This window comes from Mixophyes fleayi, chromosome 4 (genome assembly GCF_038048845.1).
Source record: "Mixophyes fleayi isolate aMixFle1 chromosome 4, aMixFle1.hap1, whole genome shotgun sequence".
In the NCBI taxonomy this organism is placed as follows: Eukaryota; Metazoa; Chordata; class Amphibia; order Anura; family Limnodynastidae; genus Mixophyes; species Mixophyes fleayi.
This window is the reverse complement of record NC_134405.1, coordinates 213,954,325-213,978,145: the sequence shown is the minus strand read 5'-3', so window position 1 is coordinate 213,978,145 and position 23,821 is coordinate 213,954,325. Positions and strand designations below refer to the sequence as shown.

The following is a 23,821-nucleotide window of genomic DNA, read 5'->3' as shown; positions in this document are numbered from 1 at the left end:
GTTTACTTAAAAATGCAAAGAAAAAGAAAACACAACAAAGCAGGGGAGTAAACATCAGGATACAAGTTAAAAACTTAAAATATAGCAGATAGTTTCAATAAATTGCAAACAATTAACGCACAAATTAAACAGACTGCGTGTTATCATTCCTAATCACTTCGAAAAACTATTTCAGAAGTTACAATGTTTCAAACTTTACAATTATCTTGTTTTCTTAGTACAGGATACCCACTTCATAAATGTAATATGCCCAGTAAAAATAACACTGTCAAGTTCTCTCACCTGTCAAGGTAAAATCTATGTTAAAGCACAATAGACAATCTATTGGGCATAATAATGTTTCCCCTCCAATATATGATATACGCAAACATATCAATGAATGCTGTTGCAAATGATCTGCTATAACATAGCAGATTGTAACCCAGATAGGCTCACAGGAGTGTTCAGCAGGTGCAATATTAAGTATTTACCTTGTTTTCAGTTTTGATGAGCTCCAGAAGAGAAGACTGTTCAAAGGGCACAAGCTAAAATAAGATGATAAAAAAGTATTAACTTCTAATTAGTGCAGCAAGGAAACAGAAAAATATTGTTCTAGAGCAAAATAAATAAAAATTATAGCAATGTGCTGCACAGTATAGAAGTCTCACTTGCTAATGTCTAGAATAAAACCATTACTTCAGCAATCAGTTATTGGCAAACTCCATCGTGGCAGTGATTTGCTTTTAAAACTGTGAATGTGGTAAATAAACGATAAAAGACCCATGACATTTTTAGACGCATCAAATAAATAGGCCCATACAGCTTCATTTCCCATGGCGTTTCTGCAGGCCTAACACTACATTAGAGAGGTCCTTCGAATGTTTTCAGACAGAGATTGGGACAACTCCTTAGACCCTATACTTTTCTCATCTACTCCTAAGAGCCAGACTATCACTATTCATTGTGGAATGATGAGGGATATGACTGATTATTCTGCTACACAAACAGGTATATCGCAGTGGCTGGTATATTTTCCTGATCTTACCGCAAACATATTAATCAATACTTTGTCCAAATCATGTAAATGGATATCAGCTAATATATAGGAGAAGTTTTTAAATTTGTATCATGGTACATATTTGACCCCCCAGAAGCACTTTAAAATGGGTCTCTTACAGTCCATCAACTTTCGATGTCATTCTGCTGATGCAGATTTATTTCATTGTTTGTGGGGATGGCCCTAGTTCGTCCACTTTGGCTTCAGGTAAAATGCTATGCGGAAAATTCTTTATTAAATTATGTTCCATTTACGCCTCAGTGGTCCATACTGGGAATTCTTCCGGCTAACCAAAAGATATCAAAGAGAGGTAGACAGTTACCGTCAGCCATCAATGCTGCTGACGTAACACTATCTTACACCTATGGTTGCACGCTGCGCCTCCTCCCATCTCCCTGTTCAAAGAAAAACTTAATTTCATAATCAGAATGGACTGGGTTGAGAAATTGATTGATAAAGAACATCAAGTTGAAAAGTTCTTCGACATGTGGGAAAGCTACATTAACACACTCCCTATTGCCACCCAACTTAGAATACGGGAATGTCTCCAAAAACACAGCTTGGTATAAACTCCGAAATGTGGGCAGACAGCCTCCTATTCTTGAAAAAATTAATATGTTGTATTGCAATTGATGTAACTCATTATATTCTCGGGTTAGGATTTGAGACAAGAGCGGTGGTCTGCCATGGGCCCTGTGTGGTTTAGGAATGCATATGGTTTCTACTGTATTTGATTTGGTTGTATAGCATGATGTCCATGATCTTGTGAATATGACTTTGCTTGTGTTGAAAACATGTATATTCTTATGCACTGTTGTATGTATATGCATGCATATTGTCACAAGTGAGATCAATCAAAAATGTTTTAAAAAACAAAAAAAACTGTGAATGTATTATTTTTCCTGGTAGAAGCAGTCATGTGACCAGGTATGACCAGCTGATTACTGCATGTTCACTTTCCAACAGGAAACTGATCTTATGTCTAGAAACGCACTTGACCTTAAAGAGTACATAACAAGTTTTTCAACCTTTTCTAAAGTACACATTTTGCCGTTCTGAACATGATGTCTTTCCAGCAACTATTTCAGAGAGAAACAGGCATTTACCACCTTCTGACATAGCACACAATAAGAGGGAACTAGTCTAATAACTTACTATTCAAATAGGAACAGCAATACTAAAAGATAGATAAGGCAGAAAGAAAAGATTGAATAATAATATAGTTCCGTTCTCCTCCCACATTCACTCTCTCTCAGTGGACACCCATACAAATGGGTGTTCTAAATCTTTTCCATGCCTGCATACAAAAGTAAATATAGATATAGGCATACAGAGAAATATCCTAGAAATCAAAAATGCTTTAAATCAATGTCCCTTACTTTCTCTGTCCCCAGGATATTGCTAGTTCTGAAAATACCCTGAAGACAATAAAATAGTAGGAATAATAAAAAAAGACATGAATCGCGTGTTGAGTAATATAATTATTAGTTACAGTTAAAAAGACATCCTTCGTCTCAATATCCAAATTTTATTCACCCATGTTTCTCGAGCTGAAAAATAGTACGTTCCCCATATTGAATTTGATAACCCAAACACATGATCACATCTACTACAAATACAGTACGCAAAAACATACTATCTATAAGTATTTGAAAAGCATAGTACTTAACCTTTAGTGCTATTGGATCCAGACTAAAGTCCCAAACATCACCGATAGAATCGTCCAAAGCATTTTCAATCCTCCGAAGCTGAGATGTATATTCCTCAAGAAATTTCCCATAGCTTTTTAGTTGCACCTCGGCATGAATTTCTGTAGAGAAAAATACTGTTATGGGAACATACATCCAGGATTAATGACATCTGTTTGCTCTTACACTTCAAGCCATAGGTAAAAAAAAAAAAAAATTAATGAACATAACTACATTTAGCTCTTTCACACACGTTCGGCAAGCACACATATTTAGCCTGAATTCCAGGTTTATAAATAGGAAAAAGGTGTGTAGTAAGTGTGTTCTCTGCACATTCATTAATCGTAGATCAGCAAGTAGTGAGAACAAGTTTACATACAAGTACAATTGTTGAAAAACACACATTTATGTTTGTAGTGCACTGAATAATGTGTATATTACGATGAGTACTTTTTTGAAAAACACCTGTTTATTCACTTGTGGAGGGGATCTCAAATATTCAAAGGCAATGTTCTGATCGCTCAACCCCTCCACTTAAGATAAAAGGAAGCTATTTCTTTCCATAACTTCACAAGTTAACATTTTCTTTTAGTTGCTGAAATTTAGCAAAACATTTTATATACTTTTTGAAATGCATTTCCAAATACACACAGATATGTTAAAAGTAGAAAATCTCCATATTACTAAATCATACAGAAAGCAAGCTAACAATTAATAAACTTCCATCAATGATCAGGAAAGTTTATTAAGACAGCAAAAAACTAAAACCTAACCATTCGGCTATAAAGGATAATAATATCATCTCTAGCTATATAATAAATCCATGTATCTGGCCAAGCAACCAGAGCACATTCAGTAATGTTAGTGCAGTCAGTAGACACTGGTCAACTTTATCACTAAAGTCAGCCAATTATATTTAGGTATTGCTCACATTTTGAGGCTAAATGCATGGCGATACCAGCTAAAGTTGTCTATCACTTCATGTGCAACCAGCATAAGTAATTTGATGTTCATAGTGTGCATTGGTAAAAGCCAATACCATGATCAATCCTTTATCACAAGCATCTTGTTTTAGACTTAGAAAACTCCTGGCGACTGAACTAAGTTCCTCTACATTGGATACAGTTTTGGTTTAACAGTTCTATCCGAGAACCAGAAACTGTTTCCAGCACTTAGCCCTTACAAATATAAGTCTCAGAAATGTGCATTGGCATTACTACATCCATGGCTAAGGCGAACATGCAACAAACTCCAGTGACTTCCTCTAAAAGTGACAGCATCACTGGCTGCAATAGCCTGCAAGCACTAAAAGCAGAAAGCCTATTTGAATATTTCCCAGCAGGTGCATAAACGGTGTAGTATTCACTTAAGATACAGGCTGGTGTGCAAAGATTTTGTGGGAGACACAGGCTGGTTTTTTAAACTTTGTGGGGACACCGGGTGACATGTAAAGCTTTTGTTGAGGCACAATCTGCCATTGCATCATCTGTGGGTCAAAGATTGGTTACATGTTAGACACAGGCTGGTGTTGTGGTATGGCATAATGTGTTGGGCACAACACAATATAAACTTATATATAGAATTCAAGCTATTTGGGCTGTTTAATATTTTCTTGCTGTCACCTGGCAATGTGCATATTTCCACTGCTACTAAACTTCTGCACAGCTCAAAAACTTGCAATTGAAAAACTGCTGGCTCCCAACTTTTGGACAACTATGTTCAGGCCTGATCTAGATTGCAGTTTAGGTTTAGTCCCTTGATCTCATTGCTATGTTTAATATACAGTTTTGTATTTTGTTTTACATTTCTATAGTTCCATTTGGGTAGCATGGCGACTTAGTAGTTAGCACTTCTGCCTTACTGCCTCTCAACCGTGGCTTTATCTGTGTGGAGTTTGTATGTTCTCCCTGTGTTTGCGTGGGTTTCCTCCATGTGCTCCGATTTCCTCCCACACTCCAAAAACATACTGGTAGGTTAATTGGCTGCTATCAAATTGTCCTTTGTCTCTCTCAGTCTGTGTATGTTAGAGGATTTAGATTGTAAGCTCCAATGGGACAGGGAATGATGTGAATGAGTTCTCTGTAAAGTGCTGCAGAATTAGTGGTGCTATATAAATAGATGATGATGATTTCTCAGCAAGCTGTAAATGTGTTCTGCTTTAAAGATGTTTGCAGGTGTGACTGAACACTGCTAGTGTAGGTAGCACCTAAGGTTACAAACATACCATGAAAACAAAACTTTAATAAAAATATATATATATATATATATATTAAACATGTGTCATAAAACAGCATTTAGCATTTTCTATGAATACTCAAATGTCCACTGGCCTAAAGAGCTATAATTAACAGGAGAAAATATTTGAAAACAAAGGGGAGTAGATAAACTTGCAAAGAAAGAAAGTGCTTGATTCCAACTGTGTTTTCCTGAAATGAAATCAGCAGTTCCTGTTTTTAAATTTGCCTTACTGAGCCTGACAAACAGATTCTGAAGCATAGTTTAGAAATGTAATTTTGATGGCAAAGACAATAAACACTTTTCAATAAAGAGAAGTAATGGAAGGTAGAATTATGTGTTTGACTGCTCGAACAATCATTACTCTACAATTATGTAATAAAAAAAAGTTCATTCCATCTGTGTGAACATATATATTCGTAAACTCTCAATGCACTGCTGATACGAGAATAAGTCCCACAAGTAGTTTAAACATGATGTGTCAAAGACAGGATTCCAATGAGGAGAAAAAAAATAAACAAAGTGCAGAAATTAAGATCCCACTTAAAGTAAACAGAAAAGTATCAACTGATAATGATTAAGCTTATTCATAAATCACACAATCCATGGTGTGGGACTAATGTATGTTAAGAAATATGTATGTCATAAAGACATACATATTTAGAATTTACGTGCAGCTTTAAAGAACATAGATAAAAGCATAATGAAGGATAAAAGATTATGTTGAGCAATAAATTGGTACACAGCACTTTCTCTACAAAGAAGTTTCTTTGATTGGGCTGATTGCTGCCATGCCCATTAATTCAAGCCAAGTAAATCTAAGAGACATGGAGCATCTTAATTCATTCAGTGTGACTTCTATTCACAGAACAGCTGCCTTACAGGAAGAATGGAAAGTATGGGAAAGCTCAGACTGTTTCAGTCTCACATTTGTCCCTGTGCGTTTTCATATCAATGTTTAATCCAGAATGGTTTTCTTATACTGTTCAAACATCGTAACAAAGACAAAATTGGAAAAGGTTTGTCTTTCCACTTGTAATGTACCATGTCAAATTGTATTGTATTTGTAAGAACACTATTTTTTCTATGGAGCAGAAAACATCACATAAATTAAAGTCCTAGGTCTTAAAAGAAAACATTGTCAAATGGGATTTATAGCTATAATCTAAGTCTAAATATGTGGATGATTATAACCTGGATAATAAGACATAGGATACACAAGTGTGAAGTTGAACACCTTGGAGACACACCACATACTACAGCCTTGCCTGATGCATTACAAGAGTATGGTAAGGATATTATGCTCCAGGGGTCAAGTCTCCGCGAGCATGCTGCTAGCATTGTTCAGAAGTGACAGTAAATGCCACTGATAACACAAGCAGGCATCCTTCTGCACAGGACAGCAACCATAGTTTATATACATGATATAGATCAGGTGACAGTGACCCTCAGTCCTACACCCCACTGGTTACAGACACTGCCCCCGCTTACTCTGAGAGCCGTCATCAAACCGATCAAATTCCCAGTCCGGGGAGATGGTGTCAGTAGTCGTCGCCATCGCTGTCCAACCGAGGGATGACCACAAACCCCACCCGCCTCTGTGTCCCCCGTGACTCCCGGGAGCACGTGACTTCCTGCCAGTGCACGCCCCTTGCTCAACCTCCAGTAGGCAGTCCCAGGGCGAGGCGCGTCCGCGGCCATTTTTACTACGGGCAAATACGGTAGACGTATAGTAGTGTACCTTATTCTTGTTTACTATTGTTCTTTTACGATTGATATATAATTACCTTTCATGACCTAGGGTGGCTTGCGTCTTAACCACCAGATTAATTTCCAATTTTTATATCAACAACATTGTGTTTTTAAAATGTTTTTAGTCTACCCAAGGGGATTTTTGCATTATTGTTTTTTATATTAACATTTGGGGGTTAGTACAATTTTATTTCGTCAGTGCTAATTTATATATTAAACACAGTAATCATTTTGAATGTATCTGTGATTATTAACATTTATTTATATGGTCAGCATACCTTGCAGCTCTTTGCAGTTGGGAATTAATGAACTCATTAATAAAAAAAAGTAGGTATTTGCAAACAGACAAAGAGCTAAGAGAGTCCTGCTCACAAGCTTCCAATTTATAGGAAAATTAAAACATGCTTGTTGACTATCCTGGAATATCTGGGAGACTCCCAAAATGGTGGGTAATCTCCCTGACATACAAGCAGTGGGCAGAACACAGCATGATGAAACTATTCACATTATCATTCTCTGCCCATACTTGCCTACTCTCCTGGAATGTCTAGGAGACCCCCAAATTTGGGTATTTCTCCCGGAGAGCAGGCCTTTCAACTGAATCTGGCCCCCTTTCAAGTGAGGTGGTGGGATGGCCTCTCCACTTCCGGCTTGATTATGCATTTATGGCATTGTGCCACTGCAGGTAAGGCCAAAATTATTCAGTTTGCAGCATCATGCCCACCCTACACTTGCCACTTGACCTAATTAAAAAGACGGCAAGTAGCAAGTTTTCATGTAGTACAGATCTTTATTCTGCTTGGTAAATGCGTCACTGAATTTAATTTATTCTATTCTATTTATGTTATGATCTGCCCCTGTCTGCAGTACATCATCTTCCCTGTGGATTCTGCTTTGCCTAAGCCAGAATCTGCCTGTAAGGGGTTAAGCTGTCACCGTTAGTTCTGGATCTGGATCCTGATCAGCTGTGTCTGGCTTTTAAAAGACTGCCTTTTCCAATAGACTTGTGCCAGTTCAACTATCTCTGCTGCTGGTCTCTCTGAGAAACACCTGTTTATCTGGTCCTGATTTGTCTCTTCAGATTGCACATTTTCTGAAGTCCCTGTTTTCGGCTTTGTTTGACTTCGCTCTTGTTTACCCCTGATACTATTGTGATCATTCTGGCTTCTGATCTTGGCTTGTCTGACCTTTTTCCAGTTAGATTCTTCTCTGGATCATCTCCTGCTACCATAGCTAAACCTGGACATTCCAGTATCCTGTATCTGCAGCTATCCATTGTGCTTGGTCTCCAGTAACTCCTACTTCTCAGCTAGACCTGGTAATTCTGGTTTCATGTGCCTGCAGTTCTCAATTTGTGCCTGTTATTCAGTTTCTCCTCCATTCTAAGCTAAACCTTATAATCCTGGTATCCCGTTATTTCTAAGGAAGCCCATCTCTGTCCCCCTGATTTTCCTCCGACCTGCACTACGCTGGCAGCGCTAAGATTAATATGAGGGGTGGGGGGCACACTCTTATTTATTTTTAATACTGTTTGCATTGCCAATTTAATGTACAGCACAGTAACATTACTATGTAATGGTATTTTATTTTATTTTTTACTTTTTTTTGTATTACATTTTTGTTTTTTAATGTATTACACCTGTGCTGTTCATTTCTCTGAACATTGAAGGTTTACTATTTTCCAGGGGCCCTGCACAGTTTTCTTTTTTTTTTGTTTGTTTTTTTAAGCATAGGGTCAGGAGTTGTCAAAGTCATATAATTGGATGAAGTAGGCTAAATTGATATTTTACCATGCGATTAATATGCTACATCTAATAACGCAATCGCACAGGTAAACACACACCCTTACATTCACACTTACATTTTGTGAATAGTACACATTTATTAAAGTTCCAATCCATTCTTTTATTAGTAAATGTATTTGATTATTTATACATGGATAATAATACAGTAAAGGTAATTATTAGAGATGCTCGGTTTTCTGAAAACCAAGCCTACTCGAACTTAGGGGATCCGAGCAGGGCCATCTTAACAATATTATGAGCCCCCGGGCAAAGCAGTGCACTGGGGACCCTACCTACACAACCACTCGCATGAATAAAAATGAAAATTATCGATTAAAATTAAGATTATATATATTGTTACCTGAAACAAAATCAGTGTTTAAACATTAAAAAAACATGCTGGTTTTGCTCCCCTTCTGTCTCCCGTATTTCACATTGTGCCCTTCATGCTACTTTTGCTCCCATTCAGGCGCCCCCATTTCACACTGGGCCCTCCATTATTCTGCTATTTGCTCTCCTTCACTTACATTTCTATCGCCTTCTTCTCTTCTTTTTTTTTTCATTTTTGTTTTCTTTCTTCCTTGAATGTCTGGTGCGGCTCCTTTAAGTGAACCCCTCACTGATAATGTCGGGCATGATGACATCTCGCCCGACGTTCAATGCAAGTGCAGCAGGGAGGGGGGGAACTGGATCGCCACCGCAAACTGAGAAGATTTTAGTTTTTCTTAATTCCGCGCCTTGCCCATGGGCCCCCCGGGCAATTGCCCAACATGCCCAATCGGAAAGACTGCCCTGAATCCGAGTAGGCTCTCGAGCCAGCTCTGTACTTTCGCACGTCCTTGGATCTGAATCGAAGCAAAGCGTCATTTTTGCCTTGTCTGATCTCGCAGGTTTTGGATTCCATAAGTACCTCCCTCTCCACGAGATTCAGCGCCATTGCTCACACAGAAACAGGGGTAGCAGTGTTCTTGTCACTTGACTGGAAATTAATGTTATTGAGGTTAATAATGTAGGAGCAAAAAATTGTGCCCTTTATAAGGAATATCAAGCTAAATGTAAAGTTCTCAGTCCTGCAGGATGAACTGTGATCTGCAACTCCGTTTTCTGATAATCCTCTGTCAGGCAGTGCTGTTAACTAAACCTAACCATCCTGACACCTACTTTTCTGGGACGATGATTTGCTGTGATGCTGTTTCTGAACTATAGACCCAATAAAATTCATGTGTGTTACACACCTATCTCGAATTACGGAATATGTTGGCGCTATATAAATAAATGATGATGATGATGATTATTATCATCGATTTGTAGTGTGCCACAGTGTTCACAGCACTGGACTGGAAAACAGGGCGTACATAAAATGGAGACATGCAAGGTATACGAAAAAAATGCAGACATGAAAACAAAGGGAAGGGAGTGCCCTGCTCATGAGAGCTTACATTCTAATAGAAGTGCACAGGTGAAACAAGAGGAGTAAGTGTGACTCAGAGTGGTAATTGGGAAGTGGTGAGGTTGCATTAGTGAGAGTAGTATAGGTGGCAGTGGGGTAAGATATAATAAAGAAATGGGTTTACAGAGAACTTTTAAAGTTTTGAAGGGTGTGGGTGAGTCTGATCAAGCATGGTAGGGATCTCCATTAGTGAAGAGCCAAGTTGTCTTGGAGTCAAAAGTGGTTACCAGAAATAAGGCGATGTGCAGGTCATAGATAAATCTAAGAGGGCAAGACAGAGTATTTTGATATGAGATTTGAGTGGTATGAAGGTATGGTGGTGTTGAGAGCTTAGTAGGTAAAAGTGAATAATTTGAGGACACAGGAAGCTAGTGTAGGGATCTGCAAAGTGGTGCAGCAGATATAGATGAGAGAGGGAGAGAAAGATTAGTCTTGCTGCAGCATATAATAGAGATTGATGCATGAATAGATGGGTGAAGGAAGTTTCAGATAAGGGGATGTTGCAAGAGTCATGAGATGATGACAGAGTGGTGAGTTGTGGCATTCTTTTGTGAGAATGCACATATGTTAAATAGAACAATGATATTATGCATATAATAGGATATTGGGAACATAATTCCTTTATCATATTGGGCCATTAGCATGATTTCTTTATGACTGTGAGACTATTTAAGCTTGGGGTGTGGCTCTGAGTAGCCAGTATACATCTGTATAGACTCTTATTGCAATACTAAACATGTATTTATACCAATGCTCTTCATACTCAACTGCTTTCTTCCAATGGCTCATGGATTAGATATCCTACCCTCATCAACATTATATAGCAGCATACCTATGGTGTCCATTGCCTAAAGTAGAGTTCCTCTCTACGACAAGATTTACTACCAACCTTAATAAATGTGCCCTGAGTAAATATGTAACCAGGTGCCTTAGGTACATTGTGGAAAATGGCTGTCTTAAGCCATTAGTTAACAAAGTCCATGGGGTAAATTTATCAAGCTTTAGGTTTGAAAAAGTGGAGATTCTAGCTGTCATTTTGTAGAATGTACTAAATAAATGATAACTAGAATCTGATTGGTTGCTTTAGACAACATCTCCACTTTTTCAAATCCGCAGCTTGATAAATTTACCGCCAGGCTTTGAATGAGGCCCCAGTGCTTTAAACAACACAGGAGGTGCTCTTGTCTTTGGGATTGACTGGACAGTATAAGAAATGTATCTATAGATCATATTTTTCCTTCATTGCAATTCATATTTGTTTAAAAAAACTCACTTAATAGTCATTTCAGATTGTTACCATAGGTAGGCTATCCACCAAACTCCATTATTGTCCCCGTAGATCAGCTTCCACCCTCCCACTGACCCCTCCCATATTCTCTGTTCCCTCTCTACCTCCTCTGTGTTCTTCCCTTGTCATCCCCCCTGACCCCCACCCCCCAAATGGATTCATGCTCCCCACTTCCATTTGGAAAACACTTTTTAAACTTATATATTATGCGATTCCAGACACAACAGAGGTTACTTCTAGCGATATTTCTATATTTTGATATGTATGTTATGTTGACCAGTGAATAAATAGAGTATTTAAAACACAAACTCAGCCCCTAACCACATTCTGTGCATTTCAGTGTCTCTATTTCAAAGTTAAACAGGTACTCTGACCATGTCTTTCAGTCCCCAAATTTAAGTCACCAAGGCTACAGAGCACTCAATATGAACTATGGAACAGAAAAAAGTCTGTGTGGCAGCATATTAGAATATGTTATTATAATATTTCTATAAATGATTTAATAGAAAAGGGTATGAAGTCTGATCATGCAAAAGAAGCAACTCTGGTAGGCTACAGTGATGGCGAAATAGGGGACATAGGGGTAGTTCTACCTGTGCAACATGTTCAGTCAAAATCACTGGAAAGATGCAAAATGACATTGAAATAAAATTAGGCAATCCATCTATTGAAGAAGAATGTTTAGTACCACTTCTACCTACAGTTATCTCATCCAAGTGAGGAAACAAAACCATTCCAGAGCAAACATGTCTTGTATGGTGCGAATAACACCACAACCTGAGACAGTCACTGCTGATGGAGAGAAATCACTCATCCCACTCCTGACTTGGGAGCTCTCAAAGATATGGCTTTATTTTACTGGGGGAAACACTTCCTCCTATTTAAAGTACAGTCTGGCACCATTAGAGAGCCAGAGTATTGGTTCACCCTGCTCAGGTGTTCCTGTCTTGTAACTATTGCTATTGGCTCCTAATCTTGGCTTGTTGTTGACCTTCCCTGTGGATTCCGTTTTTTGTACTGCTCTGCCCGTCCTGGTTTGACCTCTGGCTAACTATTGACTACTCTCCTGGTTATCTCCGTTGTACTGTTACCATTGGGTTGATCTGGACTGTCCTACCATCCCTGTCTCTGTCTTCACTGCACTGGTGACTATCTGGGAGAACCGCAACTTTTGCACCTCACGCAGAAAAGCCCATATCTCCTTGCGGGGATCCTGGTGAACACCGAGGGTGCATTAGACTCTGTGCCTCCTTGTTTAGTTGCGCTAATACAACTCAGTGGTAGTTCCAGTGTTAACTACGTGACAAGATGTATGTCAGGTGTACAAGTATGTACACTTAGGTCCCAAAGCTAGAGTAGAGAAAGCGCAGATGCTTGACAGTGTTAGTAATAAATGTTAAAGGTACATTACCCTATTTGTACTGTTGGTAGCCATTTAATCGGCACTGAGAATGCCAACACACTTTAGAAGGACAAAAAATAGCGAGTATAACAGCGACAACCTGGATATATCGGCTTACTATGTCATAGAAAGGCACTCTTTCCAGGACGTTTAATGACCTCCACATGTAAAATGTGACTTTGACAAAAATGTACAGTAAGAAATGACATCACTTGTAATGGGCAGACTGAAACCGGCACTTTGAAAGCGGCAATGGTGGGACCTGCCGCCTGCATTACATTATACAGGCAGCTGAAATTCAGTATGAAATCATATTAAACTACATTAAATTTAAATAAAATGAAAATTAAATAGCCGCTGTACCGTTTAAAAATGAATTGTGGCGGTGACATCCCCCCATGCATTTGGTCTCACTGTCTGATATTGCGCTGTTTATTATACTCACACTTTGAACTTCTTCAATAAAAAATAAAATAATTGGGAATCGTTTTTCCTGCAGTAGTGGAAATGTCAATTTAAATAATGCGCATAGATAACTTCATATAATATAGCTACAACGCTTATGATTTAAGTACTGTTAGAGGGAAGAGTCAATATGCAAGTAGCCAATCAGAAATGATAGGAAAGGCACCTCATCATCATTATCATCATATCATTGTAGCACAAGCCCTCCAGCATCCACAAAAGAAGTCTTACAACAGACCTCTGTGTGCACATCTACTTGAGCAGCAGTTATTTGAATACTCCCTTACTATACTTGGTTCTATGCTCGCCCACCCCTTCTCTCTTCCATTTTGTCTTTTGCCTTTTCAGGTGTAAGGAAATGCGCATTTCTCCAAAATAAACAAAAATATATGTCCAACGCTACATGAGCAATTTAATTCTTACGACTCTGATCCCTCTTCTGGATACTTGGGCTTCCCTCTTTATATATTCCTTTAGAAAAGTAATTGGCTTTCTTTTTTTTTTTTTGCGAAATCTCTGTCGATGATACCAAACTATAAAACTTTTTTGTTTTACACAATCAGATGATTAAAGTGATACTTCTTATAAAGGGTTTTGGACATTCCAGAAAAAAACTGGGATCCATCCCATAAATTGTCTGTGATTTTGGATTGATGCAGGCCTGGGAATTTATATATATATTTTTTTCTTTTAGTAAAGGATTTCCCTAGGGTGACTCTTTTAAGACACAAATCTTTTTCTTTTTAAAGCCTTGCCTATATATAACTTAGAGGAAAAGTAGCACTTATTATTATTATTATCATTATTTATATGGCGCCACAAGGTGTCCGCAGCGCCGTACAATATACAGTACAGACAGAATACAAGGGTATGACAGTACAGAGTAGAACAAGTATCACCAAGACTTCAATATCTCCAAGCAAAGCAAATAGAGTGGTGTAGGAGAAGAAGAAATGGTATTGAGACAGAAGGGAAGAGGGCCCTGCTTAAAGGAGCTTACATACTAAGGGGAGGGGAGACGGACAGCAGGCACAAGGGGAGTCAGAGGGGTTCAAGTACAAGAGTAGACGGGAAAGTGGGAGGAGATGAGAACGATAAGGTTAAGTGGAAGGTTGGAAGGCCTTAAGGAACAGATGGGTTTTGAGAGCCCGCTTGAAGGAGCCAAGATTAGGGGACAGGCGGATGGAGGAAGGGAGGTTGTTCCAGTGAAGGGGGGCAGCACGGGAGAAGTCTCGGACTCTGGCATGGGATGAGGTGATCAGTACAGAGGAAAGGCGACGGTCATTGGCCGAACGCAGGGAACGGGCAGGAGTGCGGATGGAGAGGAGATTGGAGATATAAGGGGCAGTGGAGTGGGAGAGGGCCTTGTAGGTGACAGTGAGGAGTTTAAAGAGGATTCTGAAGGGGAAAGGGAGCCAGTGGAGGGCAAGGAGGAGAGGGGAGGCCGAGGAAGAGCGGCGTGAGAGAAAAATAAGTCTCGCAGCAGCGTTAAGTACAGAGCGCAGGGGGGCGAGATGGGAGTGGGGGAGGCCGGTGAGGAGAAGGTTGCAGTAATCGAGACGGGAAATAATGAGGGCATAGATGATGGTTTTGGCAGCCTCCTGGGAGAGGAAGGGCCGAATGCGGGGTATACCAATGCTGGGTATACCACAGAGAATATACCACTTAAAGTGGGTTTCCAATTTCAGATTACTTCAATTTATTGGGTTGTACATGTGAGTTTTCCTAAATATATTCCTTTATTTTCTTGCTTTCTTCTGTACTTTTTAATATGTATTTATATCATGATATAAACTTTTCTTTTGTTGCCCAAACAATATGTTTGGAGTATAAACGCTTGTGTCTTTAGCTGATTGATTTGCCACGAAAAGTGAGTAAGCTTTCCTTTATCAATTGGTAGCTATATTTTGAAAAGACATAAAGTAGCTGCTTTTTTTATTAGAATGTTACGATACTTACCATTCCACGCTCCCCCGCCGCTCCGGACTTCCGGGTTCAGCGATCACGTGACCGCTACCTAGGGCGGTCACATGATTACCACCAGGGCGGGGAATTCAAATGGGACTCTGCATAAAAACCTAGCTCTGACACTTGGAGTGTCAGAGCAACTTACCAGTTCCTGGCTCCTGATTCCTGTGTCCTTCCTTGTTCCTGCTTCGTGTGTATTGACTCCCTGTGTACCGACCCGGCTTGTTCACTCTTCTGGATTCCGTTGTCCTCTGTGTACCGACCCGGCTAGCTGACCTCGCTTCTGTTCTTGTGACCCGTGTACCGACCCGGTTTGATTGACTCCGAGACTGCTTCCTGATTCTGTCTGCATTGCCTGCCTGTGTACCGACCCGACCTGTCCGACTACTCTCATCTTGCTCCTGCTCCGCTGTACTACACCTTGGGGCAAACCTGAGGACCGCGACCTGCGACTCCTGGCAGCAAAGCCCATCCCGCCTTGCGGCGGTTCTTGGTGAATATCGGGGAGATCGTTAGACTCCGCACCTCAGGTAAGCCAGCGCTAATCAAGGTTAGTAGAGAATCCAGTAAATCCGTTACATAGAAATGGACAAACAGTGCAATTGTAACTGATCATTTTTGTTTTCAGTCTAGGCTCATCATAAATATTAACTTGTATCATTAATAAAGAATAATGGCTTAGAACAAAAAATATGCATTTATGTGTACACAAGTGTCAACTCACAGCTTGAAATTCTACATTTAAGAGTTCACTATAGAACCTGACATTGTTAGCGTTATATATATGGCAAACAGACATCTTGCTTAGTATGTGGAATTTTTGGACAAACGTAGCAATCATCAGGTTAAAAGAAACTATCACTAAACTTAATAATAATAATAACTTATTATTATTATTATTATTTATATAGCGTTCATTATTTTATAGGCATTCATGTCAGTCCCGGCCCAGTGTAGCTTACAATCTGTAAACTCATTATTTTATCCAAACAGCTATTTATTGTGTAAGGCAAAGGCACCATATATTCTGTGTTGGCTTCATCTAGTCAAATATACATATATGTGACTGTGGAGTTGCTTGAGGTAGCAGCCAATGGACAGTTATGCTAAATTAAGATAAAATAAAACATAATATATTTTCTAAAGAAAATCTAAACACTATTTCGTATATTACATATTATGTCTTTATGTAAATATATCAATAATGTTTTGGTCACTAGGTATAAGATACTATGTTGGTGTTCTGTCCAATACAGGTTTGTTGTTCAAGTAGATATTTGTCTTTGAAAAATAGACCTTGGAATTTGCATATAAATTTAACAATGAACGTAATTAGCTCTACTATATTATTTCTTAGTGCTAATTTGTGTAAAACTCTGATTTTGTTTATATTTTCACTGTATAAATAGCTGTTTATGGATGTTTACATCTATATGAATACTTTCAATCTTTATTTTACTATAGAAGAATCTCAATAGTTGTTTCCAGTCTGGGATAGTGAGCTCTTAACAAGAATGTTAAAAGATAATAAGCCTGGCTTAAAATCACACTTAAGCTCCTCTCAAACGTCAAGCAATAACTATCCATTATGGTATGTTGAGAGTTTCCAAATCTGACGTCAACAATTTCACCAGATACTTTGTCCAGGTCATGTAAACTGATTTCTGCATAAGACATATCTTACCCCACTGAGACATTTCTGGATGGGCATTTTACAATCCAATAGTATTAGATGCCAAGCACCTGATGCAGATTTGTATCACTGCCTATGGGCCTGCCCACTAGTTAGGCCATAAGTGCAGCTGCATGTAAATCCATATTGCACCTTTTGGTTACATCACACAGCCTCTCCTATATCCCTATTCAAGGAAAAATTCAATTTTATATTTCAACTGGACAGGGTGGAAACATTGATTGATAAGGATCATCAGCTTGAGCTTGAGAAGTTTTTGATATGTGGGAAGCTACATAATTGCACTTCCTACTGCTTTCAAGTCCAGGATATGGGAGTGTCTGAGACACACAGCTTAGTATGAGTTACAGATGGTGGCTGCAGATCCTCCTATTCCTGATTGACACCTTCCTCTTATCATTTTGTTAGATCCTGACATTTTTAATGTTGGAACTGCGATGGATGAGGCATTGAGCTGCGAGTCTCGTGTGGTCTAAAGATGTATGTCTTCCTCCAGGGCCACCTTAACAACAGTATGGGCCCCCGGGCACAGCAGTGCACCGGGGCCCCTATATATAAATATATAAGTTAAAAAAAAGGATATATATATATATATATATATATATATATATATATATATAATGTTGATAGAAAAAACAAGTAGGGCGCCCATTGTGTAATATCAGATAGAAATGGGGACGGTGTAATAAACTGTGTACCGTAAGGATTCAAGGATCATGTAGTATGGTAGGAGTTCCTCTTCAGAAGTAATACCTCCCCCTCGCCCGCAGGATGACAACAATGTGGAAATATAAAAAGCACATATAGTTTGGTATGGTTGTATAATGTAACACCAATTGTGATGAATCCTCCACCAATATCAATAGTGGAAGCCCAAAAACCAATTGACTTAGTATTAAGTATACACCTCCAAATGGAAACAAAAAATCTGCGTACCAGAAATCCTGTTATGTAAGCGATGTTAGTATGCTCAAATTCAGCAATCCATCATTGTGAGATCGATCAGAGAGATATCATATGCATCAGAGAGATATCATATGCATACAGACTCCTCCCCAGGTCTGAGACCTGGGGAGGAGTCTGTATGCATATGATATCTCTCTGATCGATATATTTCCACATTGTCGTCATCCTGCGGGCGAGGGGGAGTTATTACCTCTGAAGAGGAACTCCTACCATACTACATGATCCTTGAATCCTTACGGTACGCAGTTTATTACACCGTCCCCATTTCTATCTGATATTACACATTGGGCGCCCTACTTGTTTTTTCTATCAACAGTTACCACAATTCCTCCGGATTAACCATCTGGACACAAGTCATCTGTGGCTGCCGCTCTTAAATTGAGCTAGGTGTGTTTTTCATTATGGGACTGATCATCTGGTACATTTTTATACCAATTATTTATAAATTGGTGGTTACAGTGTGGTTGCTAGCGCCTTATTATATTGATTTTGTGCTTTTATATATATATATATATATATATATATATATATATATATATATATATACCCAACTTAAACGATCCATACAATATCAACTATAAATGTAAAGTCATTTTTGATTTTTTTTTAATCCCCCTCTTAACTTACCTTTAAATCGTGATAAGTTGAATCCTCTTCGCTGTGCTCCTCCATGCTGTGCTCGCAGTGAATAACTGGCGGGATGACGTCATCACGCCCGACATTCACTGCGAGCGCATCACGGAAGAGAGGACCAGGGAGTGAGCCGGATCATCACCTGACCTGAATGGTCAGGTGACCGCAAAAGGTAAGTTTTTGGGGGTTTTTTTCTCTTTTTTTTTTCTTCTTTACAGGATTTTTTTACAGCAGCAGACCTGCCAGGGCCCCCTTTCCCCCTTGGCCCCCAGGCACCTGCCCATCGTGCCCAATGGGAAAGACGGCCCTGTCTTCCTCCCTACCATGGGGGGGGGGGGCAATAACCGTCAATGTACTACTATTACACTCTGAGATCATAAACATGTATTTTATACATAATTTGTGTTTTACTATACGTATTGTTCTTTATACCAATGTATATACCCGTGTGACTTGTTATCACATACAAGTTCAAAAACATGTGTTATAAAAAAAAAATCACACTTAAGCGTGATGTGTCCTGTTAGTAACTTTTAATTTTTACATATCATTATTTTTAAAATATTATTAACCACATATCTATATTTTTATATATTTTAAATTGCTTCTCCTTTAAGAACTGAAATGTTCTATGTACTTCAGAATAACAGAGTATCTAATTTCTAAACAATGTTTGAAATATCATTCATCTACAGCTGATTTGGTTTAATTGGGTGGTACAAACTGATGCTAAACTATTACTTGGTAACTGTTTTTCTTCTCTTTATTGTAAGTCTTAACCCCCTGACCTACTACTAAGAATTACATCATACATCTACTGTCATCTAACAGCTAAAGTAATAAACTGTTTTGTCTTGCTCTAATTTTTTCATAATATGTGAAGGAGGAGCTATTGTATTAAAAGCCCATGATCTTTGTGAAACCCTTAGAACAAATTTGACTACATGTGGGTGTGCAATTCTTTTTTCAAACCAACTGGTTAAATAAACTTTTTGTAGCCTCTCTGCCAAACAGAACGGCTGTTCTCTGCCATTGAGAGAATAAATAGTACACTATAGTCCAAATGCACCTCCTTAGGAATCAGATGGGATCCCAAGCAACACCTCCACATTGACAGGATTAATGATAGGCTTTTGATTGGCGTGCACTTGACAAAAGGATTACTAAACACACAGATCAAGTACAGATTGCTTTATTAGTGGAATGAAGCAAATTGCATTTACACTGGCCATGTAGTTAAATGAGCAAAATGAGTGCAGTCATGATCAGGATCACAATAAAGTGGTAGACAGTGTCTACATGACTTAGATAGGGGCTTTACATATGATCACACATATTTTTCTTTCATTTTTTTCTTACTTTTTCAAAATAATATTTAAATATTAGTAAACGTTATCGCAATGGACTTGATAAGTCATGAACTTGTGGAATGCATTATCATGATAAAGACTGAGAAATATTTATTACATAAGTTACATATATTACATTATACTACTATGGTACAAAAATAGGGGAAGGATTATGATAAAGACGTTGGAGAGAAATTGCTAGTGTATTTTATTCTAATATTTAGAACAGAATAAAAACATTTTGCTATTTATATGAAACAAAAAGCTATTTTTGACTATTCGGTTCCTATACCAGCCAGAAGTTTATTTATTGAGGAGCTATCTATAGGTTATTTATACATATACATCTTGTATGGAATGCAGTGTATTGATTAATTCCAATGACAGCATTAATTACTGTTATTCTATTTTTTTTAGGTATCTTTAACATGTTCTAAAAATAAGGATAAATATTTCTTCATTAGTATTTTCCAAAATATATATTTAGTTTTTATGTATTTTTTTTTTATAAATATGTTTCTGGGTATATATTGTATTTGAACTATATTCATAGAGTTTTACTCTGTATAATACTTTATTATGAATAAACTAAAGATATTATAAATACATTATAAATCTATGAGTACAGAGCACTGCTTTTTTTTCTTTTTTCTTGTTTTTACCACATCACTGCTTACTCTATCAGCTGAGGTGCCACAGGCTTCATCAGTTGCTACATACTTACCCAGTCATTCACTACAATCAGCCAATGACCAATGCCTACCATCCTCCCTTTTTACCTGTTTCTGTTCCTCCCTCCATGACTTCTCATGTGTTTACCCATACACTGACTGGATTATTCCCTGGAAAACACACTGTCGTGAACATAGAGAGCTTGCAGTTATTTATAAGGGATAAATCATAATTGCAGTGTAAATAGGTTATATCAAATGAATCCATTGATACGTTTAGTTAATGTGTCAAATGTGAAGTCAGAGAGTCTGATGTAAATGTATTTGATGGCTTTGCACATTCCAGTGTGAGAAGATAGGAGTGTCACCTGGGGCAGCTTCAAGGAGCTCCTGCTGTGAGATATAGCCTGGCTGTGACACCTGAATAGATGTTTAGGTACCGCTCAGCACGTGGTCTGGCTCAAAGAGGTCATGTGCTGACATAGGCTATATGTATTATACAAAAAAGAATTTAATTTTAAAATATGCCACTTAAAATCAATAAAAGTAGTGATCAACCACATAAGGGTTTAAAACATAGATACCAACTATACAGGGAACAGCCCTAGTCACATGTATTCAGGACAAGAGCAGATATTGTTGTAATCCCATCATATTTGGTATTTAAATGTGCGGGAATTTATGACAGGTTTATTGAAGGGAAAGTTATGTCGCTGGGATATATCTGAGAAAAGCTAAGACAGGTCAAAGCTTAGGAATAGTTTTGAACAAGCCCTAGGTGACACCCAAGGGACATTCCCGCCCCCACATTAGCATTCACACTGCCCTTGTGAATGCCGCCCCATTTAAGTTTGCTTAAAAGTCTGTGTTTTGAAGGAACAAGTTGTCAGCTTCTTGGGGATCAATCTAATTGAAGGACTGTCCATCTATTCTGCCTGTCCCAGGCATACAGATTATTATATGTAAGTGATGCTCTGCACTTTCATCCCATTTGTTTCATAACTGTTTGCAATTTTTTACTTGTATGTCAAATCTTTATCTAACTTTTTTTATTCTCTGTAAGCATTGTACTTTTTGTATATTAAATCTAAAATGTAATAGTTCTGTCTTTATTGCTCTAAACAAATCGAATGCCTGTTTAGAAGAGACAGATTGCTTGGCTGGATTAACTCTTTAGAAACCAGTGTGTGAAGGGTTATTTGTATAGCTACCAGAGCACAGAGTGTGCACAATTGGGTGATTAAGTCATAGGTTTACTACAGGCCTTATACGTAGCTGGTGGCAGTTGCTGAGAGGTGTGAAGCGTGCGTCTGTGTTGGGAAAAGGGACCAGCGAAATCTGTAGCCTTAGAGAGAGGTGAGTGTGAGATTTGGGTTGGAATCACGTGTGTTCCCTTACGGTAAGCTTCCAAGTCACAAGTGCGCAGAGGGTGTGTCACGGGCACTAGGAGTCTTTACCCAGTATCACCCGCTGATGGTCTTATCAGAGCAGTTGAGTTGGTATATGATACTCTGATGGCAGGGTGATAATGGAACTGGAAACAGCAGATGGTTAGAGAATGCTCAGAAAGTCTATGACTAGCAGCACTGGTAAACAATAGGTAACCGAACACGAGGATCTGGATGGACAAGGACACGTGAGGGTAGTCAGTGGTCTGCGCACGGCAAGTTGTACCACTGCTATAGTGAGAAGAATGTCCAGGAGTAATAAGGAGGTGGAAGTCAGCGGTCTGCGTATAGCAAGTTGTACCGCTGTCTGTAGTGAAGGAATGGAATCCAGGTGAAGGTAACGGGGAAGTCAGTGGTTTGCGAGTAGCAAGTTGTACCACTGCTTATGTGAGAGGATATATGCAACTGGTGACACAGGGAAACAGGAATCAGTGGTTTGCCTCTAGCAAGTTGTACCACTGAATATATATGTGAGGAAGGACACGAGGAGATAAATGCAATGCAGAGTCTACACGGGTACACTGAACTTGATCCCACGTTGAACTGCACACAATAATAATAATGAATGAACAGCACTGCACAGATAAACAAAGTCACTCGAATAGTCCAGCAAAAGGAAACACAGTCAATAATAGCAATAGTCTCAGAGGATGGAAACTCCGGAGGAGAACAACTCAGTCCAGATGGATATGCAATACACCAGCACAGTCAATGAGAAGTATGCATACCGTGGTTCAGATGAGCAGGCTGTTAGGGATAGCTGCAGGGATACCTGAGCGGCCGGGAACAGACGAGATGAGAAGTCCTTGCAGAATGGAAGCGGCAGGTAGGTGCAGCGCACTTGTAGGTAGGCCATCAAGGACGACAAATACTCAGTAAGCAGTAGTATATCGAATAGAACAGCAGGAGACCACGGGAGAGTTGAAGCGATGTAGCAGAGCTGGAAGCCGAGGAGCGTAGACTCGATGCACAGGCAAGTTGACACAAATGGACACACTGTAGAAGCAGTAGGCAGCGGGTCAGCTGACGGCAGGTAGAATGCAGACTGGAGCGCTGAGACGAGCAGGACTCTGTAGACACGCTGAAGTAGCTAACAGGAATCAGCTGGAACAGTAGCGATGTAACACAGGAGAGTTTGAAGTAATCTGTAACTGTAGATATACGGAGACAGCGGATAGGAATCAGCTGCTGGAGTCACGATGAAACACAGGAGAGTTTACAGTAATCTGTAACTGTAGATCCACGGAGGCAGCGGATAGGAATCAGCTGCTGGAGTCACGATGAAACACAGGAGAGTTTGTAGTAATCTGTAACTGTAGATCCACGGAGGCAGCGGATAGGAATCAGCTGCTGGAGTCACTAGGAACACGAGGAATAGAAGTGGTCTGGAAACCACAAACGGCAAACAGGAATCAGCAACAGCTGAACACACGAGTAGGCACTGGAACACCTTCAGAGACTCATGAGGAATGAGACTCCAAGATCAGGCAACGTGGTATTGTCCACAGGTGCTTAATATAGGGAGTGTTGCCTGATCAGCCAATTAAGTTAAAGGAACAGAACTGAAGGTTAAAAGGGACTGCACATGCGCAGTACCTCATAATAATGGACGGACACGGTTCCTAGCTACCTTAGAAGTAGCACTCACAGTCCGGTGAGTGACAGTACCCCCCCTTTTTAAAGGTGGGCACAGAACACCTGGAACCGGGTTTGTCCCGAAATTTGGTATAGCACTTTTTCAAGAGGGCTGGAGCGTTGAGATCTTCAGCTTTGATCCATGAACGCTCCTCAGGACCAAAGCCTTTCCAATGCACGAGGAAACGAAGAACTCCTCGCGAAATTTTAGCATCCAAAACCTGAGTAATCTCAAAGTCTTCCTCCTGATGAACTTAAAGTGGCCGAGGTGCTGAAGGAGGGACCGAGAAACGGTTGATGATGAGAGGTTTGAGCAAGGAAACATGGAAGGCGTTGGAAATACGAAGACTCTTGGGAA

At 39.2% G+C, this 23,821-nt stretch overlaps 1 protein-coding gene across 1 annotated transcript in view; it reads right to left on the bottom strand.

The window, feature by feature from the left end:
- WASHC4 (WASH complex subunit 4) overlaps positions 1-6,586 on the bottom strand; it is a 63,150-nt gene extending 56,564 nt beyond the window's left edge. Inside the window, exons 1-3 of the mRNA XM_075209316.1 lie at positions 6,451-6,586; positions 2,707-2,846; positions 471-524 (exon numbers count right to left, since the gene is read on the bottom strand). Of these exons, the coding sequence (XP_075065417.1) occupies positions 471-524; positions 2,707-2,846; positions 6,451-6,517 (261 nt within the window). The 5' untranslated portion in view covers positions 6,518-6,586. The remainder of the gene's footprint in view (positions 1-470; positions 525-2,706; positions 2,847-6,450) is intronic.
- Between the last annotated feature and the right edge of the window lie 17,235 nt (positions 6,587-23,821).